The sequence below is a fragment of the Agelaius tricolor genome, unplaced genomic scaffold (genome assembly GCF_023055355.1).
Source record: "Agelaius tricolor isolate 1412-34295 unplaced genomic scaffold, bAgeTri1.0.p SCAF_41, whole genome shotgun sequence".
Lineage (NCBI taxonomy): Eukaryota > Metazoa > Chordata > Aves > Passeriformes > Icteridae > Agelaius > Agelaius tricolor.
The window spans coordinates 2,649,129-2,666,019 of record NW_027269301.1 but is presented as its reverse complement, the minus strand read 5'-3'; the positions used below and the strand labels follow the sequence as shown (position 1 = coordinate 2,666,019).

At 51.2% G+C, this 16,891-nt stretch overlaps 1 protein-coding gene across 1 annotated transcript; it reads left to right on the top strand.

Moving 5' to 3' along the window:
• Window positions 1-1,058: 1,058 nt before the first annotated feature.
• On the top strand, window positions 1,059-16,283 carry STC1 (stanniocalcin 1). Its single transcript, XM_071454809.1, has 4 exons — window positions 1,059-1,272; window positions 3,872-4,014; window positions 5,737-5,948; window positions 12,464-16,283. Exons 1-4 carry the CDS (start codon window positions 1,155-1,157, stop codon window positions 12,732-12,734), a joined length of 744 nt encoding a protein of 247 aa, XP_071310910.1. The 5' UTR covers window positions 1,059-1,154; the 3' UTR covers window positions 12,735-16,283.
• The last annotated feature ends 608 nt before the right edge of the window (window positions 16,284-16,891 follow it).

Genomic DNA, 16,891 nt, shown 5'->3' with positions numbered 1-16,891 from the left:
ACTTTCATCCCTGCAACACCCGGAGCTTTAAATTGTCTCTGGGATGGGGGATAATCAATCCTGCAGCGTGTTAATCCTCATTACGTGCCCATTAGAACCGAGATTGAATCAGGCATTAGGGTGCCTCCTCCCGTTATGAAATCTGAAAAACAGGATTGAGTTTGGAGCAGGGAGAGGGAGGGGGGCGAGGAAAGCCACGAAACACCTAAAACTTGGGGTTTGGGGCGCGAGCAAAGGGTGGAGTGGGTGATTTTCGGGGGAATGGCGCAGGTGAGGGGAGCCCAGGAGGGTTTGGCGAGGCGCGGGGCAGGCAGGGGTGATTTGCATTTGCCTACGTGAGGAGCGCAGGGCTGAGTCCCGGGGCCCGCACGTGCTGGGGCGGGAGGGAGGCAGCGGCAGGGAAAGGTGAGAGCCGGGGCAGGGGCGAGGGATCCCTGCCAGCCCCGTCCCCAGCCCCGTCCCCAGCCCCTCCGAGCCGCCCCTTCCCCGCTCCCGAGCCCCGGGGATGGGAGCAGCTCTCGGGCGGATGGGAGCAGCTTTTCCTCCAGGGCAGGTGATTTTCTGCTGGGGTGGGGGCGCTTTAGGACGGCGCTGTCATTTCCTCGAGCTCCGCGATCCATAGGAAGCGTCCCCCCCCCATCCCCTCCCTTTCCCACCGCTCCTCCGAGGATGAACTTTTCGCTCATTGTTCTTTGGCAGGTACTTTTAATGGGCTGGAAAATATTCTTCCTGTGAAGTTGCAGTTTTGCGGGGCTTGAATGAGTCCAGTCCTCCCCTGGCTCTGCCCAGCGCCACCGATTGGCTCCGCAGCCCGGGGGGGACCGATAAGGGCGGCTATAAAACGCTCGCAGCTCCCGGTCCCCCAGCGAGCAGCAGCCAGAGGGGCCACCCGGATCCTCCGCACATCCCTGCGCTCATCCCCGGCCTCGCCAGGATCCTCCCTCCCTCCCTCCTTCCTTCCCTCCCTCCTGCGAGCGCGTATCCAGCTCCACATCTTTGCTCAAGCCAGAGTGGAAGAGGAGAGGCGCACACATCCAAAAAAAAAAAAAAAAAACCAAAAAAAAAGAAAAAGAAAAAAAAAAAAAAAAAAAGAAAAGAAAAGGAAAAAAAAAAAAACCAACCCAACCCCACACTTAGCGGAAACTTGTCAAAGAATGCTCCTAAAGTCTGGTTTTCTCCTGCTGCTGCTGATCAGTGCATCCGCATCCTACGAAGCTGAGCAGAATGACTCTGTGAGCCCCAGGAAAGCGCGGGTGGCAGCGCAGAACTCAGGTAACGCCGGCGAGCCGGGCTCGGGGCCGCAGCCCCGCTGCCCTCAACTGTCTCCGATTTCTCTGCTGCTGATTTTTCTTCTTCTTCTTCATTTCCCCCCTTTTTCTTTCCCCTTACAAACTCAGCGGCTGGCAGCACAAATGTTCCTTCCAGGGCTGGAGGAGCTGCTGGTGCAGGGATCTCCTGGAGGAGCCGGGCAGGGAGCGCTGCGAGGATGCGATCCGGGCTCTGCCCTCCTCCCGCAGCTCCCCCAGGAGTTCCGTGCACTTTTTATCATTTTTCTTTTCCTGCTTGCATGCGTCCCTCTCGTTCCCCCGGTGCAGCGCTGCTCCGCTGTTAAACCTTTGCTTTTTAGGAAGTTGATGGGATCCGCGGCGCTGGGACTGCCCCATTGTTCTGGAACATCTCTGTTCAAAGAGGGGCAGCCTTGGAGGAATGCATAACCCAGAAAGTGTCACAAACCGATCGCTATCGGGCAGCTGCCGCTGTAAAAATACATCGGTGACATTTTCCAAACTTGCTTCCACAATGGAGAAAAAAAAAAATAATTTTGCTTTGGCGAGCGAGCCCTGGATGTGAGGACTTTGCCGCTTAGATAACTTGGAGACATTGTCTGGAACAATGGGAATTAAAAATCCGCCTCTACTGTACTGCAAAGATATTAACGCTCCAATTCGGGGCTCATTAGCAGCTGCCTTATTTTAGCTCCGCAAGGCTCTGCGGCGTTGGAGCGGGGTGTTTGCTCCATTTGCTTTTGTATTTGGTTGCTATAGGAACGTGGGGTCTCCCTCTCGCACCGTGCCTGAGACAATCAGAGCTCCGCGCACCCGGACTCTGCTGCGAGCGAAGTTCTAATTGGAACCTGTGGAAAGCTAATTATGGGGCTGGCTCGTGCTGAGGGAGGTTATGAACCGGGGAGGGGATGAATTACCAAATATTCCTCCCTTCAGGCACGTCAGCAGGAGCGCGGAACGACCAGGGGTTAATTGGGGGGATTTTTAAAATATTATTTCTTTTTTTTTTTTTTCGGGAAAATCCCGGTTATAAAGAATTCTCTTCAGGATGCAACTTAGGTTTAATAAGGTGCGTTCTCTCGCAGTAAAGGCTCCCTTTGCGCACACCTCGGGGCTGGATGGGGGACCCTGGCCTCGCATTTCTTCCCCGAGAATGTCTGGTAATATGAGCTGCAGCGAACGTGCCTTGCCCGTTCATTGGGAGGGGACAGATGTTCGGCTCGCCCAGAAAGGTTAATCCCGGCTAATTTCAGGGCAATCATGTGGCAATTCTGCTGATTCATTGTTAAAATGCACTGGATGCGCTCTGAGAAAGCCGGGATGACACGGACACCCTCGTGCTCAGCCGCGCCGCTGCCTCCGGGCTTTAATCATCCCCGAGCGGCGCTACCTGAACTTTCTCTGCCCAAATTCCCCTTCCCCTCCCCAATCTCACCTTTTCTGGCTACGCCCGCGAGCTCCCAGGGCAGTTTTAGCCCCAAGCTGCTGGATCCAGTCCTTCTGGGTGCTGAGAATTGACTCTCAAGCTCAAACCTTCTTTCTAGGGAATTCAGGCATTGTAGAAAAGCACAAATGCCTCCCAATAAGTGCAGTTTCCTGCCAACTTGTTGGCATTTGCCAACGCTTCCATCTCATTTTCCAGTGGTTTTGTGAGCCAAGGCTGCTCCCCAAGGAAGAGACCTCAGCACCCAGAGCTTTCCATGGGCCCATCCTCATCCCTGCTCCTTCTTTAGAGGGACTTGGGATAAAGATGTGAATGCCTGGAGAGAAAATGAGGTTGGGATGGACATTTGGGTCCCCATCTAAGCAAGGACTGTGAGGTGCTGCCTCTTTTAATCCATGTGTGACCCTCGAGGTCTTTGGTAGCTGGAATTTCTGTTCTTTGGGGTGCTGGTTGTGTCTTTAGAGAATCATGGAATTGCAGAATCCTAGAATTGTAGAATTCTGGAATTGTAGAATCATGGAATTGTAGAATCATGGAATTGTAGAATTCTGGAATTACAGAATCCTGGAATAATAGAATTATGGAATCCTGGAATGGTTTGGGTTGGAAAGGGACCTTAAAGCTCATTCCATCCCCAGCCATGGGCAGGGACACATTCCACTATCCCAGGCTCTGGGACACTTCAGGGGTGGGGAATCCACAGCCTCTCTGGGCACCCTGTCCCAGGGCCTCACTGCCCTCCAAGGAAGGATTTTCTCCCTAATATCTGACCTAAATCTCTCCTCTTTTAGCTTAAGACCAATCCCAGCCGTTCTAGCACTGTGCGCATGAAAAGTCGCTCTCTCACTTTTTTATAATCTGCTTTTCTGCACCAGGAGGGGCTCTGAGGGCTGAGGTCCTTCTCTTTCTCTCACTTTTTTATAATCTGCTTTTCTGCACCAGGAGGGGCTCTGAGGTCTCCCTGGAGCCTTCTCTTCTCCAGGAGGAGCCTCCTCTTCTCCAGCTGCTCCATCCCTTCTCCCAGGCAGATTTCGGGGTCTCAGACAGGCTCTGAGCCTGGCTGCGGTGCCGGAGCAGGATCTGGCCGCGGGCAGGGCTCACTCTCCGTGCGCTGATGTTCCTGTGCCTCTCTGTCCCACAGCCGAGGTGGTTCGGTGCCTGAACAGCGCCCTCCAGGTGGGCTGCGGAGCCTTCGCCTGCCTGGAGAACTCCACGTGCGACACGGACGGGATGTACGACATCTGCAAATCCTTCCTCTACAGCGCTGCTAAATTCGACACTCAGGTACGGCCCGGGCACCACGGGAATCAAAAACCCGGCCGAGAATAAAACCCAGCCGAAAATAAAACCCGGCCGAGAATCAATGGGAGCCGCCTTTTCATGGCCCGGACAAGCCCTGCGGGTTCTAACGCACGTGCAGAGCGCTCCGCTCAGTGCCTGCCTTCATTTAAGCCGTGCTTTGGGCAGGATTAACCCTCCCCTCCCTGCAGCCCTTCCCGCTGCTGCTCTCAGCCCCATTCCTGGCTCCAAGCGCGTCCTCCAGGGCGCTTTTTCCACCCGCTCCCTGCTCCGGGTGAGGACTTGGCACGGAGGGTGCTGCGGGGTGGAGAGCAAGGTTTCCTCTCCAGGAGGAAATAGAAATGTTCTTCTAACAAAATAAATCTCCTGACTGTGTGACCTGGCACAGGGCTGGGCTTTGACTTGGAAGGGTTTGGGTCTGGGAATGCACGGCCAGACTGGGGCTGCAGGGAGAATAAACGGGGCAATATTGGAGGGCTGGGCTCTGCCAAAATCCTTTTCCCTCTGTGCTTTCCTCCCAAAATTCACACAGCCCCTTTTTCCCCCTGCTCCTGCTCCCAAGGACAGGTTTAAAAGATCCTAAAGGCTCTTGAGGTCTGAACCAGGAGTGTTACACTGCTGGCATTAAATTGATGTTGATCTGTGGGGCAGAGCTGCTCCATCTCTGGTCCTGGCACTTCCAGGCTGAAGATTCCCACTGCCTAAATCCTTTGGGAATGGGAGTTCAGAGCATACAAATTGCTGAGAGTGACAGCTCTGCAGTAATCGGGAGCATTCAAATCCCATTCCCTGCCTGTCTGTAATTGCAGGAGGGTAATTAGCACAGCCAGGCCTGGTGGAGTATCCATAACACTTCTCCTTCCTTTGGATTCTGTTAAAAACAGGTTAGAAACTGTTGTAAAACAGTTGATAGATCGTTAAGCACGTGCTGTTTGGTTATTCTATTGTAAAAGGGGTTAAAAGGGGATTTGTAAGAAATCCGGTACTCAAGGTACCATAACACACCTCAGTAAAGTGCACCACAAGCCAGCCTGGACAGAACTGCAATGGCCAATCAAGGCCTAAAACCTTCATGCAAATGAAGGATCCAAACAGAAACCAATCCAGAGGGACAAAAAACAGGATAAAAAGGGGCTCCTGACCCACTGAATTGTGCTGCTCCATCGGGGCCATCACTGCTGAGAGCCCCAGCGCCGGCGCTGCAGCGTCCTCGAGGCAACGCTCCTGTCTCTGTCCCATCCCCATTCCCATTCCCTGCCCCATTCCCATTCCCTGCCCCATCCTCATTCCCATCCCCATTCCCATTCCCATTCCCTGCCCCATTCCCAGCCCCATCCTCATTCCAATTCCCCTTCTCATTTCCATTCCCATCCCCATTCCCATTCCCTGCCCCATTCCCATTCCCTGCCCCATCCTCATTCCCATTCCCCTTCTCATTCCCATCCCCATTCCCATCCCCATTCCCTGCCCCATTCCCAGCCCCATCCTCATTCCAATTCCCCTTCTCATTTCCATTCCCATCCCCATTCCCATTCCCATTCCCATTCCCCTTCCCCTTCTACATTCCCATTCCCACAGGCCCCCTTGCTTTAGGCCTTTCTTTTTTCTTATAATAAAAGCTGAAATCACTTTGGCACTGGGAGCCTGCTCTCGTTTTTATCAGATTCCCTGGCATTCAGCTGAGGTTGGTTTTCCTTCCGTTGGCAGGGAAAAGCGTTTGTGAAGGAGAGCCTGAAGTGCATCGCCAACGGGGTGACGTCCAAGGTGTTCCTGGCCATCCGCAGGTGCTCCACGTTCCAGAGGATGATCTCGGAGGTGCAGGAGGAGTGCTACAGCAAGCTGGACCTGTGCGGCATCGCCCGCCGCAACCCCGAGGCCATCACCGAGGTGGTGCAGCTCCCAAACCACTTCTCCAACCGGTACGGAACGGGGAACTCCCGGGATCCGGAGGGGAAATGTGGGGCAGCAACCACAGGGGATGGGGCATGAACCTGTGCAGGCCCTGGGGCATCTCAGCCCAGGAACGCTCCCTGCCCCTGCAGACCCTGCCCAGCTTCGGCAGCATTCTCCCTGCTCTGATGGGGAAATAAATGCATTTCCCTTCTGGGGAAAATACATTTCCCCTTTTGGGGAAATAAATGTATTTCCCCTTTTGGGAAAAATACATTCCCCTTTTGGGGAAAATACATTCCCCTTTTGGGGAAAATACATTCCCCTTCTGGAGAAAATACATTTCCCCTTTTGGAGAAAATACATTCCCCTTTTGGGGAAAATACATTTCTCTTTTGGAGAAAATACATTTCCCCTTTTGGGGAAAATACATTCCCCTTTTGGAGAAAATACATTTCCCTTTTGGGGAAAATACATTTCCCCTTTTGGGGAAAATAGATTTCTTTTCCTTTTTGGGAAAACGTACTTGTTGTTCATTTTGGGAAATATATTTATTTCCCTTTCAGGGAAAATTCCTTTGTTTTCCTTTGTGGAAAAACACACTTGTTTTTCATTTTGGGAAATACACGCATTTCCCTTTCAGGGAAAATTCATTTATTTCCCCTTTTGGGAAAATGCCTTTATTTTCCTTTTTGGGAAAATATACTTGTTCATTTTGGGAAATACACGCATTTCCCTCTCTGGGAAAATACAATTATTTCCAATTTTGCGGAAAATATATTTATTTCCCCTTTTGGGAAAATTCCTTTATTTCCCTTTTTGGGAAAATAAATTTGTTGTTCATTTTGGGAAATACGTGCATTTCCCTTTCTGGGCAAATACATTTATTTCCCTTTTTGGGAAATACATTTATTTCTCTTATTTATTTCCTTTTTTGGGAAAACACACTTGATTTGCATTTTGGGAAATACACGTATTTCCCTTTCTGGGCAGACACATTTATTTCTCCTTTTGGGAAATCCATTTATTTCTCCTTTTGGGAAATACATTTAAAAGGATTTCCAGAGGAGAATCATAAAATTGTCCAGACATCCCTCGCTCCGAAGCCTGGAGCTTGTTTAAATGTTAATTTTATTTTGTTTGGGTGCACTGTAATGGTCAATGATCCCATCCAGGTTGATTAATTTGGCATGTCTGGCACATTGAGTTGCTCAGGGAATCATGGAATGGTTTGGGTGGGAAGGGACCTTAAACCCCATCCCATCCCACCCCTCCAAGCACAGGGACACCTTCCCCTGTCCCATCCTGGCCTTCTCCATCCATTGCCATCATTCCCTTCTCCTGACTATGGGACCTCCTCAGCAGCTCCAGCCACAACTTCTTTCCATGCTAGCACACATCCCTCTCCTGCTTTTGGCTTTTGTGGGGTGGTTTGAGCTCCTTTTGCACCGTGGTGCCAGCTCCTGGTGACCAAACCATGCAGCGAGTTTGGTAAATCCCAACTTCAACGTGTTCAGAGCCATCCCTTTCCTGGGGCTCATTTGGCACTGGGAAATGAATCCTTGTCCTTCAGAATCCTTGTCCTTCAGAATCCTTGTCCTCCAGGTCACCACACTGCGACAAAACCCAGGGAAAACGAATGGAGCTGTTGCTGCTCATTTGTGGTCCCTGGGGAGTCCCCTAAGCTGAGCGTTCACTGGTAGCAGCAGGCAGGCAAGGAGACTCCACACGGCTTCTGGGGGTGCTAATTATAGAGGGTGCTAATTATTGAGGGTGCTAATTATTGGGGGTGCTAATTATCGGGGGTCCCATCCCTGGGAGCAGCATGGTTTGTGAGGGAGAAGGGGGAAAGAGGGAGAGAGGGAGAGCCCAGGGAGAAAAGGGCCAAGAGCAATCCCTGGTCTCCCTCACAGAGCGTAACAGGGAGATTCAAAGTGGGCACAGAATAAGCCTTGGGCCAGTGGGATTTCAGATCCATGATTCTTCAGGGGAGGATCATGGGCTTGGAATAATGAGGGGTGAGACAGAGCACACCATTTAACTAACATGTGACACCACAATTCACCCTTTTTTTGTTAGAAAGAAAAGATCAAGAGAAGTAAGTGCCAAGAGAGCCTCTGTGGTCTCCCCCCAGAGTTTAACAGGGAGATTCAAAGTGGGCACAGAATAAGCCTTGGGCCAGTGGGATTACAGATCCATGATATTCCAGGGGAGAATCAGGCTTGGGATAAAGCCCACATTTTTGAGGGCTGAGACAGAGCACACACCATTAAACTAAAATGTGACACCCCAAGGAGCCAGCACCCCTGATCCTGTATAACCCCCCTGTGCCAACCCCCTGTTCCTCATCTCTGCTGTCCTGGTTTGAAAAGGAAGTGAGTTTATTTTGGAGTTTGTGGTCAAACCAATCAGTGCTGAGATTTGAATATGGGCACCTGCTGTGGCCACTGAGGACATGGATGGGCCTCTGAGAACAGAGAGGTTAAAAGCAGAGAACTCCCAGGGGAACTTTCTCTTGGTTCTGGTAGGTTGAAGAGGTCAGAGCTCCTGCTTTGCTCCGTTTCTGGTCACATCTCACAGCAGACACTAGGGAGAATATATCTTCATGGGGGCAGTGGCATTGTCAGACCTGGGGACAGCCTGGGGCTCTCACTGCTCTGCTTTGGGGCTGTCCCCTGTCCCTGTGGGAATGTCACACTGCTGCCTGGCACCCTCCCCTGAGCAGCACTGCCCTGTCCCCTGTCCCCTGTCCCCTGTCCCTGTGGGAATGTCACACTGCTGCCTGGCACCTTCCCCTGGGCAGCACTGCCCTGTCCCCTGTCCCTGCTGCTCACAGGGATGACAATGTCACACCTGGCACCTTCCCCTGGGCAGCACTGCCCTGTCCCCTGTCCCCTGTCCCTGCAGGGATGACAATGTCACACCTGGCACCCTCCCCTGAGCAGCACTGCCCTGTCCCCTGTCCCTGCAGGGATGACAATGTCACACCTGGCACCTTCCCCTGAGCAGCACTGCCCTGTCCCCGTCCTCCAAGGACAAGGGACACAGGGAGCTTCAGGGCTGCTGCAGTCACGCTGCAGGGCAGGGATTTCTTGCTCCCAATCCCAGAACAATCAGTGCTGAGTCTTGTGATTGGGATAAAAGGGACCTTTTGGAGCAGTTGGAGTAAATAACCCCAGAACTGGAGTGCAAACAGAGCACTGGGTCCTGCGGGCCATGGCCTCAGCTCCTCTGGGGTGGCCTTGGCTGGATCCAGGAGCATCCCAAACCTCCAGACCTGTCCCAGGACAGGTGTGCAGGTGATTAATACATTTTATGTTGCATCAACCAGCATAAATGTATTCAGAGAATCCCAGAATATCCAGAGCTGGAAGGGACAGACCCACAAGGATCATGGAGATCCATTTCCTATCACAGAAATCTCTCTTGTAGATGGAGATAATTTTTTTCCTTGTCTATCCAGAAAATGGCAACATTGGGAAGGCAAAATTATACTGGGGGGAGTAAAGATGAAACTTGTGTAGCAAATTTGGGGGGAAATTGGAACCTTTGAAAGAGGATTTCTGGAGGACTGGGAGAGGAGCAGGCAGCTCTGTGGAGGCCCAGGTTAAACTGATGGGCTGGGCACACCAGCAGAAAGAAAAAACCTTTTCTTTCCATGTCCTCCTTTGGAAGGGGACATGGGGACACTTGGGCAGTGCTGGCCGTGCTCCTCTGAGAGCCCTGGAGCCTCTCCCGAGGCACAGGCAGCTCCTCCCCAGCCCAGCAGAGGATATTGTGACACGCTGAGGAACAAAGGCCGCAGGATTTCCCTGCCCGAGGTGAGGCTGAGGGCTCGGGAGCATCCTGCTTTCCCAGCCCCGGGATCACGTTGTGCCACTTGGCCCGGCCCCAGGGGAAGTCGTTAAAGGTCATTGCATCCTCCTGCCATCCCATCTGGGGCAGGAGCAGCAGGGAGGGAAATCTCTGCTCACAGCCCGGCTCTGAGGCTCTGGGAAGGTGTCCCAGTGTGGAAGGCACGGGGCTGGACGGGCTCTGTGCCTGGCCCTGGTTTAAGCCGGGCCTGTGGCTGGCTCGGCTTTGCTCATCTCCAGTTCAGACGCCGCTCCCAGCCCTGCTGAGCCGGGCTCAGAGCGAGCCAGAGCCTGGTCCTTTTGTGCAGCTCAGGCTCTGACCTCACCTGACCTCCCCTGGCTGCTCCAAAGGCCGGGGCTGAGGGTTGGGAAAGGATTGTGAATGGGAACTCTCATTTCCCTCTTCCTTCCCCTCCTCCACCTGCAGGTTGTTCTCCTCTCTGCTCCTGTGGAAAAATGTCACCGTGACCTTAAAGGGCTTAAAATGAGTTCCTTTCAGGCAGAAATCCCAGCCAGTGTGGGACTGCTGCCCTTTTTCCCAACTTTGTCTCCCTGGGAAGATGTTCCCTGGCACAGGGAGGTGCCAGCTGCTCTCGCAGCCCTGCTCCTGGGGGAGCATTCCTGGGGGAACTCTCAGCAGGGCTGGGATGCAGAGCAGCACCCCTTCCTGGCTGGGTAAAAAGGGACCTGGACTCCCAAGGCATTCACAGAAAGTTAATTCCATTTATTGAGAAACCTGTTGCTTTTTATACCCTTTTTTTCACCACAGGTGGACCTGATTGGTCCTTTAATTCAAACACCATCACCACTGGCTAATTAATAATTTATAAACCATTTATAACAATCTTATGATTGTTATACACCCATTTATAAACAATCTCATGAGAATAACAAGAAAACAGATATTAGAGAAACAACACCTGCAGGTTGTTTTTAATAATTGGCTATCACTGTTTATCTCCAGCTCCCCAAAGCTTACCAGGCTGATTCTAGGAAAATTTATTTAGCTTCTCTCTTTCTCTTTCTCTTTCTTTCTCTTTCTCTCTTTCTCTCAGGAGCTGCCACCACACCTGGCTGCTCCTTGGACAAGGAATTTGTGCCCAGGGCTGCTGGGAGGGGAAGGTGCAGCTGGAGGCAGGGGAAGGCTCGCTTGGGGTTCTGTGCATGGTGGGCTGGAAGTGAGCAGAGATTGTCCCAAGGATCTGTCCCCAGGGAGCACAGGGATCTGCCAGGCTTGGGCTGGGCTGCTTCTCCCCCTTCTGGTCCTTGTAAGGGCTGTGCAGGGAAAGGGACAGGAGGGACAGAGGGAATGGTGCCACAGGGATGGATCTGCCTTGGAGCAGAGGCCAGGCCAGGCTGGGATCCCAGCAGGATCTGTTGTTGCCAACATCAATTCTTTTCCTTCCCAAAGCTCCAGGAACTCGGGTGTTGAGCAGAGAGTAAATCACACCCTTTAACCCATTCCTAATCTCTCAGCTCCTTGTTTTACCTTTTACCAATCCACCAGGACCACTCCAAACCCACCGTGCTCACCCCTCACCTCCCAGAGCTGGGGCACCTGCTGCTTTAGGGCAATTCAATCAGAATTTTGGCCATGGTGTCCCTCCCCTGTGCCAGGGGCACAGCACCTCCATAGCCAGGGTGTGGAGTGGGTGCTCTGGGAGCCCTCAGCCTCACCTCAGGGCAGGGAAATCCTGCTGCTTTTGTTCCTCAGCGTGTCACAATATCCTCTGCTGGGCTGGGGAGGAGCTGCCTGTGCCTCGGGAGAGGCTCCAGGGCTCTCAGAGGAGCACGGCCAGCACTGCCCAAGTGTCCCCATGTCCCCCTCCACAGAGCTGCCTGCTCCTCTCCCAGTCCTCCAGAAATCCTCTTTCAAAGGTTCCAATTTCCTCCCCCAAATTTCCTTGGGGGAAAGACACACAACTTTCATCTTTACTCCCCCCAGTATAATTTTGCCTTCCCAATTTTGCCATTTTCTGGATAGACAAGAAAAAAATCTCTCCATCTACAAGAGAGATTTCTGTGATAGGAAATAGATCTCCATGATCCTTTCCCAACCGTAAAAATTCTGCCACAACGCCATCAGAAATCAATTCCAAACATGCTCTGGCTGAGTTAAAAACCCTGATTCCTGCAGTTTTGTCACCTGGCTGGGCAATATCCTGATTTCCTGCTGGGCTGGTTCACCCCCAGGCAGGCAGCACAGGCCAGACAGCTCAATCCTCTTTTGGGGACAGAGTGTCTGAGTACCCAGACTGCTCTTAGCCACAGGCACCCTTAGCAAGCTTAAGGGATATCAGCTCCTTAGTGATTTATCAGCTCTCTTATGATTTCAACTCTTTGCTTGCTAAGGCGCTGATGCAGGCTGAGAAGGAGACACGAGAGAGGAGAAGCAGCGGGAGTTCCACAGTGATGTCTTTATTGGGGGGTCTGTGAAGGGTTCCAGCAACAGAACCAGGCTAAACCAGCCCATTCTATAGGGTATAGGGGTATCCAGAATTGTCCAACTGCAGGGGTTCAGGGAAAGTCACCTCTGGGGTTACAGAGAGATAAGCTGGGTCCAAAAGGCAGAAGTGAGGGGCTTCTTTGCTCTTTCACCATGACGTGGCATTCACTGTCTTTAAGCCCCAGCTCTCCTTGGGGCCCTAGCAGGGGCCACACCGTGGGCTAACCAGGTCCCTGTGCTGCAGGTATTACAACAAGCTGGTTCGGAGCCTGCTGGAGTGCGACGAGGACACGGTGAGCACCATCAAGGAGAGCCTGATGGAGAAGCTGGGCCCCAACATGGCCAGCCTGTTCCACCTGCTGCAGAGCGACCACTGCGCCCAGGGCCACCCTCGCGCCGAGCTGCTGCGCAGGAGGCTCTCGGAGCCCCAGAAGCTGAAGCTGCTCCTCAGGAACCTGCGAGGTGAGGGCTCCACAACCGCCCACGCCAAGCGTGGCTCCGCCGAGCACGCCTGACCGGGCCGGGCAGGCCCAGCACGACCAAAGCTGAGGGCTCTGCTCTAGGAGTGCTGCACCCAAAGCCAGTGGACTGTAGGTGTTGTAACCCCCAGGAGCTGGGTTTAGTTCCTCGTTTAGGGCTCGTTTAGTTAGTTCATCTTCTCTGTTCCTCTCCAACAACACTTCTGCATGGGTCTGTGTTCGGTGTCGCGGCTTTCCCGCCAGCCAGACGGCTCTGTCTCTTCTCTTCCCCACACAAAATCTGTTATCCCAAAAAATCTTAGTCTTTAGTAGATCCCTACAGTGGTTGGGCCTTCAGGCACCAAACTCCCAACGTTTGGAGGCTGAGTTTTGTCCCAGACTGTTGTGCTGACACCAGCCAGGCCTGGAGGTTCAGCACCAAGGGGAGGAGTTGCTCCTCTCCTGCAGGTGACAAAAGATGCACTAAAAACTCTCACAAATCCTAAAAACATCCGTGGGATTCATGTCATGAATCTGTGCTGGCCATGGACGAGCATGGATGTCACGTTCCTGGTCCTGTAGTGTCACCCTCAGCCCTGATCCTTCCAGCAGAGTGCTGTGAACATGTTTAAGTTGGGATTTGCCAAACTCCCTGCATGGTTTAGTCACCAGGGCCTGGCACCACGGTGCAAAATGAGCTCAAACCACCCCACAAAACCCAAAAGCAGGAGAGGGACGTGTTCCACCATGGAAAGAGGTTGTGGCTGCAGCTGGTCAGGAGGTCCCATAATCATGCATTGTATTTCAAAGCTCACATCTCTGTACTGTATTTAACTGCCTGAAGCTTTAAACCAAGCCTAACAGAAACAAAGCCTGTCTTAAGATTAGAGTATTAAAGGCCTTGCTCTAACTGTGGTATAAATAGTGCTAAAATCTGTCTGTACTGTACATAAACTCCACCAGAGTCTGCTTCAAAGGAGCAGAACAGAATAACTTTATTGCCTAAACTGAGTTAAGTCAGCTCTTTATTATTATTATTATTATTATTATTATTATTATTATTATTATTATTGCTTTCTTTTTCCTGGAAGCAGCACCTCTGTCATAGTCAGGAGTTCACATTCCACTCTGTGGCCTTTTAAGAAAGGAAGAGGGGAAAGGTTTAGGATGGGAATCACAGGACCAGGAACAGCCTTTCAGAGCTGAAATTGAGGCAAAATCCATTAAAAACCCAAGTTCAGGCTGGTCAGTCCTGCCCCAACAGGGCTGCCAGGAAATGCACTTAGACCCAGGGCAGAGCTGCTGGGAATTCTGGAACTGTCAGATCCTTTGGGAATCTCACAGGGCAAAATTCCCGTCAGGATTTCTGGGGCAAGGCGGGGAAAATCCATAATTCTCCAGCAGGAAAGCTGAGGACACAATGAATGCTCTGGGAGCTGCCTTTCCTCCGCCCTCCTCCTCCTCCTCAGAGGGCTCTGGGAAGAGGAGCAGAGCTGGAGACCCCAAAGCTGCTCCCCAGCACAGCCAGGCCCTGGGGAGCCCAAAAAGGCCCTTTGTGGTGTGGGATCCATCAAATGCCCTTTGTGGTGTGGGACCCACCAGAGGCCCTTTGTGGTGTGGGGTGCACCCAATGCCCTTTGTGGTGTGGGATCCATCAAATGCCCTTTGTGGTGAGGGGTGCACCCAATGCCCTTTGTGGTGTGGGACCCACCAAAGGCCCTTTGTGGTGTGGGACCCACCAGAGGCCCTTTGTGGTGTGGGATCCATCAAAGGCCCTTTGTGGTGTGGGATCCATCAAATGTCCTTTGTGGTGTGGGGTGCACCCAATGACCTTTGTGGATTGGGATCAACCCAATGCCCTTTGTGGATTGACATCCACCAAAGGCCTTTTGTGTGTTGGGACCTACCAAAGGCCCTTTGTGGTGTGGGACCCACCAGGCCAATCCAAATCCATGCCTTGGAGTCCCTGCAGCGTGGGAGAATCTGCCTCAGAGCGTTGGAGAGCTGATAAAGGAGGGATCTCTTTTTTTTATGGAAACCTGAAGCAATATTATTTTATTTTTTGTGTTGTTTGGGAAACCACAAAGCCTTTAAACCAGAACGTGCTGCTAAAATATCAAAACCAGATGCAGTGGCAGCGTTTCAGATGTCGCTGTCTTCATGAAATGTAGAAGTGCTGGCAGAGAATTGGAAGCAGCAAAAAAATATTGCTGACATTGGTGGAGGGTGGGAGTTTGTAATTTTTTTGGGATACTCCGAACAGAGCCATGCAGGGCAAGGAAGATGCAAAGTTGCTCCTTCTTGAATCAGGCAGGGATTGAGAGGCCACACAAAGAAGTGCTGAGAGGTGAAAACCAAAAGCATCTGGACTATCCCGACTCTCAAATTGGGATTATGTTTAGGAATTGATCCCAGGAGCACATCCCTGACTTCCCACCCCGCGGCTGTTGGGAGCCAGGGAATGCTGCTGGGGTTTGTGCCTCCAGTCCGTGCTTTTATTTGGGAATTGGTCACAAAAAGTCTTTCCCTGCCTCGGGGCAGTGGTCCAGCCCCACCTGGGAGTGCTCCAGAGCTCCCACTGTGGGATCTCAAAGCTCCCAGGAGTTTTCCAAGAACACCTGGGCAGGGATATGGAAAGTGGCTTCTCCACCCACCCATTTCTCTGCAACCCCAAGAAGGTGCCTGAAGCAGATTTGGGGCGGGGGAGGAGCCTTGGGCCTCCCAGTCCCATCTGGTTTTGGGGTGCCATAATGAAATTTCCCTTTCCAGCAGCGATTCCAGCTTTGTCTCCTGAATGTGGGTGGGAAGAGGAGCAGGGAGATGATTGCCCCTGGTGGGGTTTGCTGTGGTGGCCCAGGGAATCATCCCTGGAATACCCCAGGGAGCTCCCCCTGTCCCATCCCTGTCCCAAAAAAACCCACAATTCCCAATTTTTGAGCTGCTTTGGGGTCACTTTGGTCCCTGTGCTGGAGCAGGGAGGAGTTTGGGATCCCGAGCTGGGCACTCCCAGCTCTCCCTGCTCAGCTGAGGGGATTTGGGAGCTCTGCCCATCCTCAGGAATGAGGGAAAGGTTTGGATTTGGGTGTGAGAGATCCCTCGGGGTGGGGAATGATCCCCACGACCAAGTCCAGCAATTTCACCCTGGAGTTCATCCCTGCTTCAGTTTTTTGGTCTCACAAAAGGATTTTTTTTCTCTCGGGGCGGGGAGGGGCTTCTCTGGGAAGGTTTGCATGAGTCTCGTGTTTGTTTGCACTTTAGACGTTTTTGTGCCATTTGGAATTTGCATTATTTGTATTTATAATTTAAAGACACCTAGAAAAGGGAAAAGGGAGAGAGTTTGGGTATTGTGGGGGGGTTTTGGGTTTTGGGGTTTTTTTGCTGAGTACTGGAATAAACAGTGAGCATATCTGGTATATGTCCTTATTTATTGTTTCCATGACATTTGTAAAGCTCCGTGTGTTCATATAAAGGTTATTTGAAACATATCATAGCGAGGAGAGAGAGGCAAGTTATTTTCTTTGCTTATTTTTATAATTAAAGATGCATAATGTAATGAGGCCTACATTGGATTTTCTTCTGCAATGAAATAAAAAAGTCAAATTTAAAGAGTTTTGGTGTCCGAGTCTTTATTGGGCTGTTGATGGCAGCAGGGTAAAAAATTTTATTTCTATAAAATAAATTTATAATATAAATATAAATATAAATATAAAATGCATTTAATATACATTTAATATACATTTAGTATACATTTAATATACATTTAATATACATTTAATATAATTTAATTTTTTTTCCCTTTGATTGAGCATCAGAGCTCTGCTGTCTCCTCTGGCTGTTTATGGCCTGGCATGGTAATTGCATTTTATTCACCCAACTTATTAAGGCAGAAACACTTTTTAATGAGTGCAGCTGTGACGCCCCTGCAGGGAAATAAAACACCTGGATTCTGGAATTCCATGTGCACTTTATCCAATCAGGAAATCTCAGATTTCCACTGGAAGATCAAAATACATTTAATAATCAGCAGAGGAAAAGTGAGATCTTAATTCCAACTCTGCTCCAAAAGCTGCTACGAAGTTTAAAAAATCATTTTCCCATCGCATGAGAGTGTAAGAATAAATATTGGGAATAAAAGAGGATTGTTAAAGGATTTCTTGCCCTAAAATCATGGAAAAGTTTGGATTGGAAGGACCTTAAAGCTGAACTCATGCCAC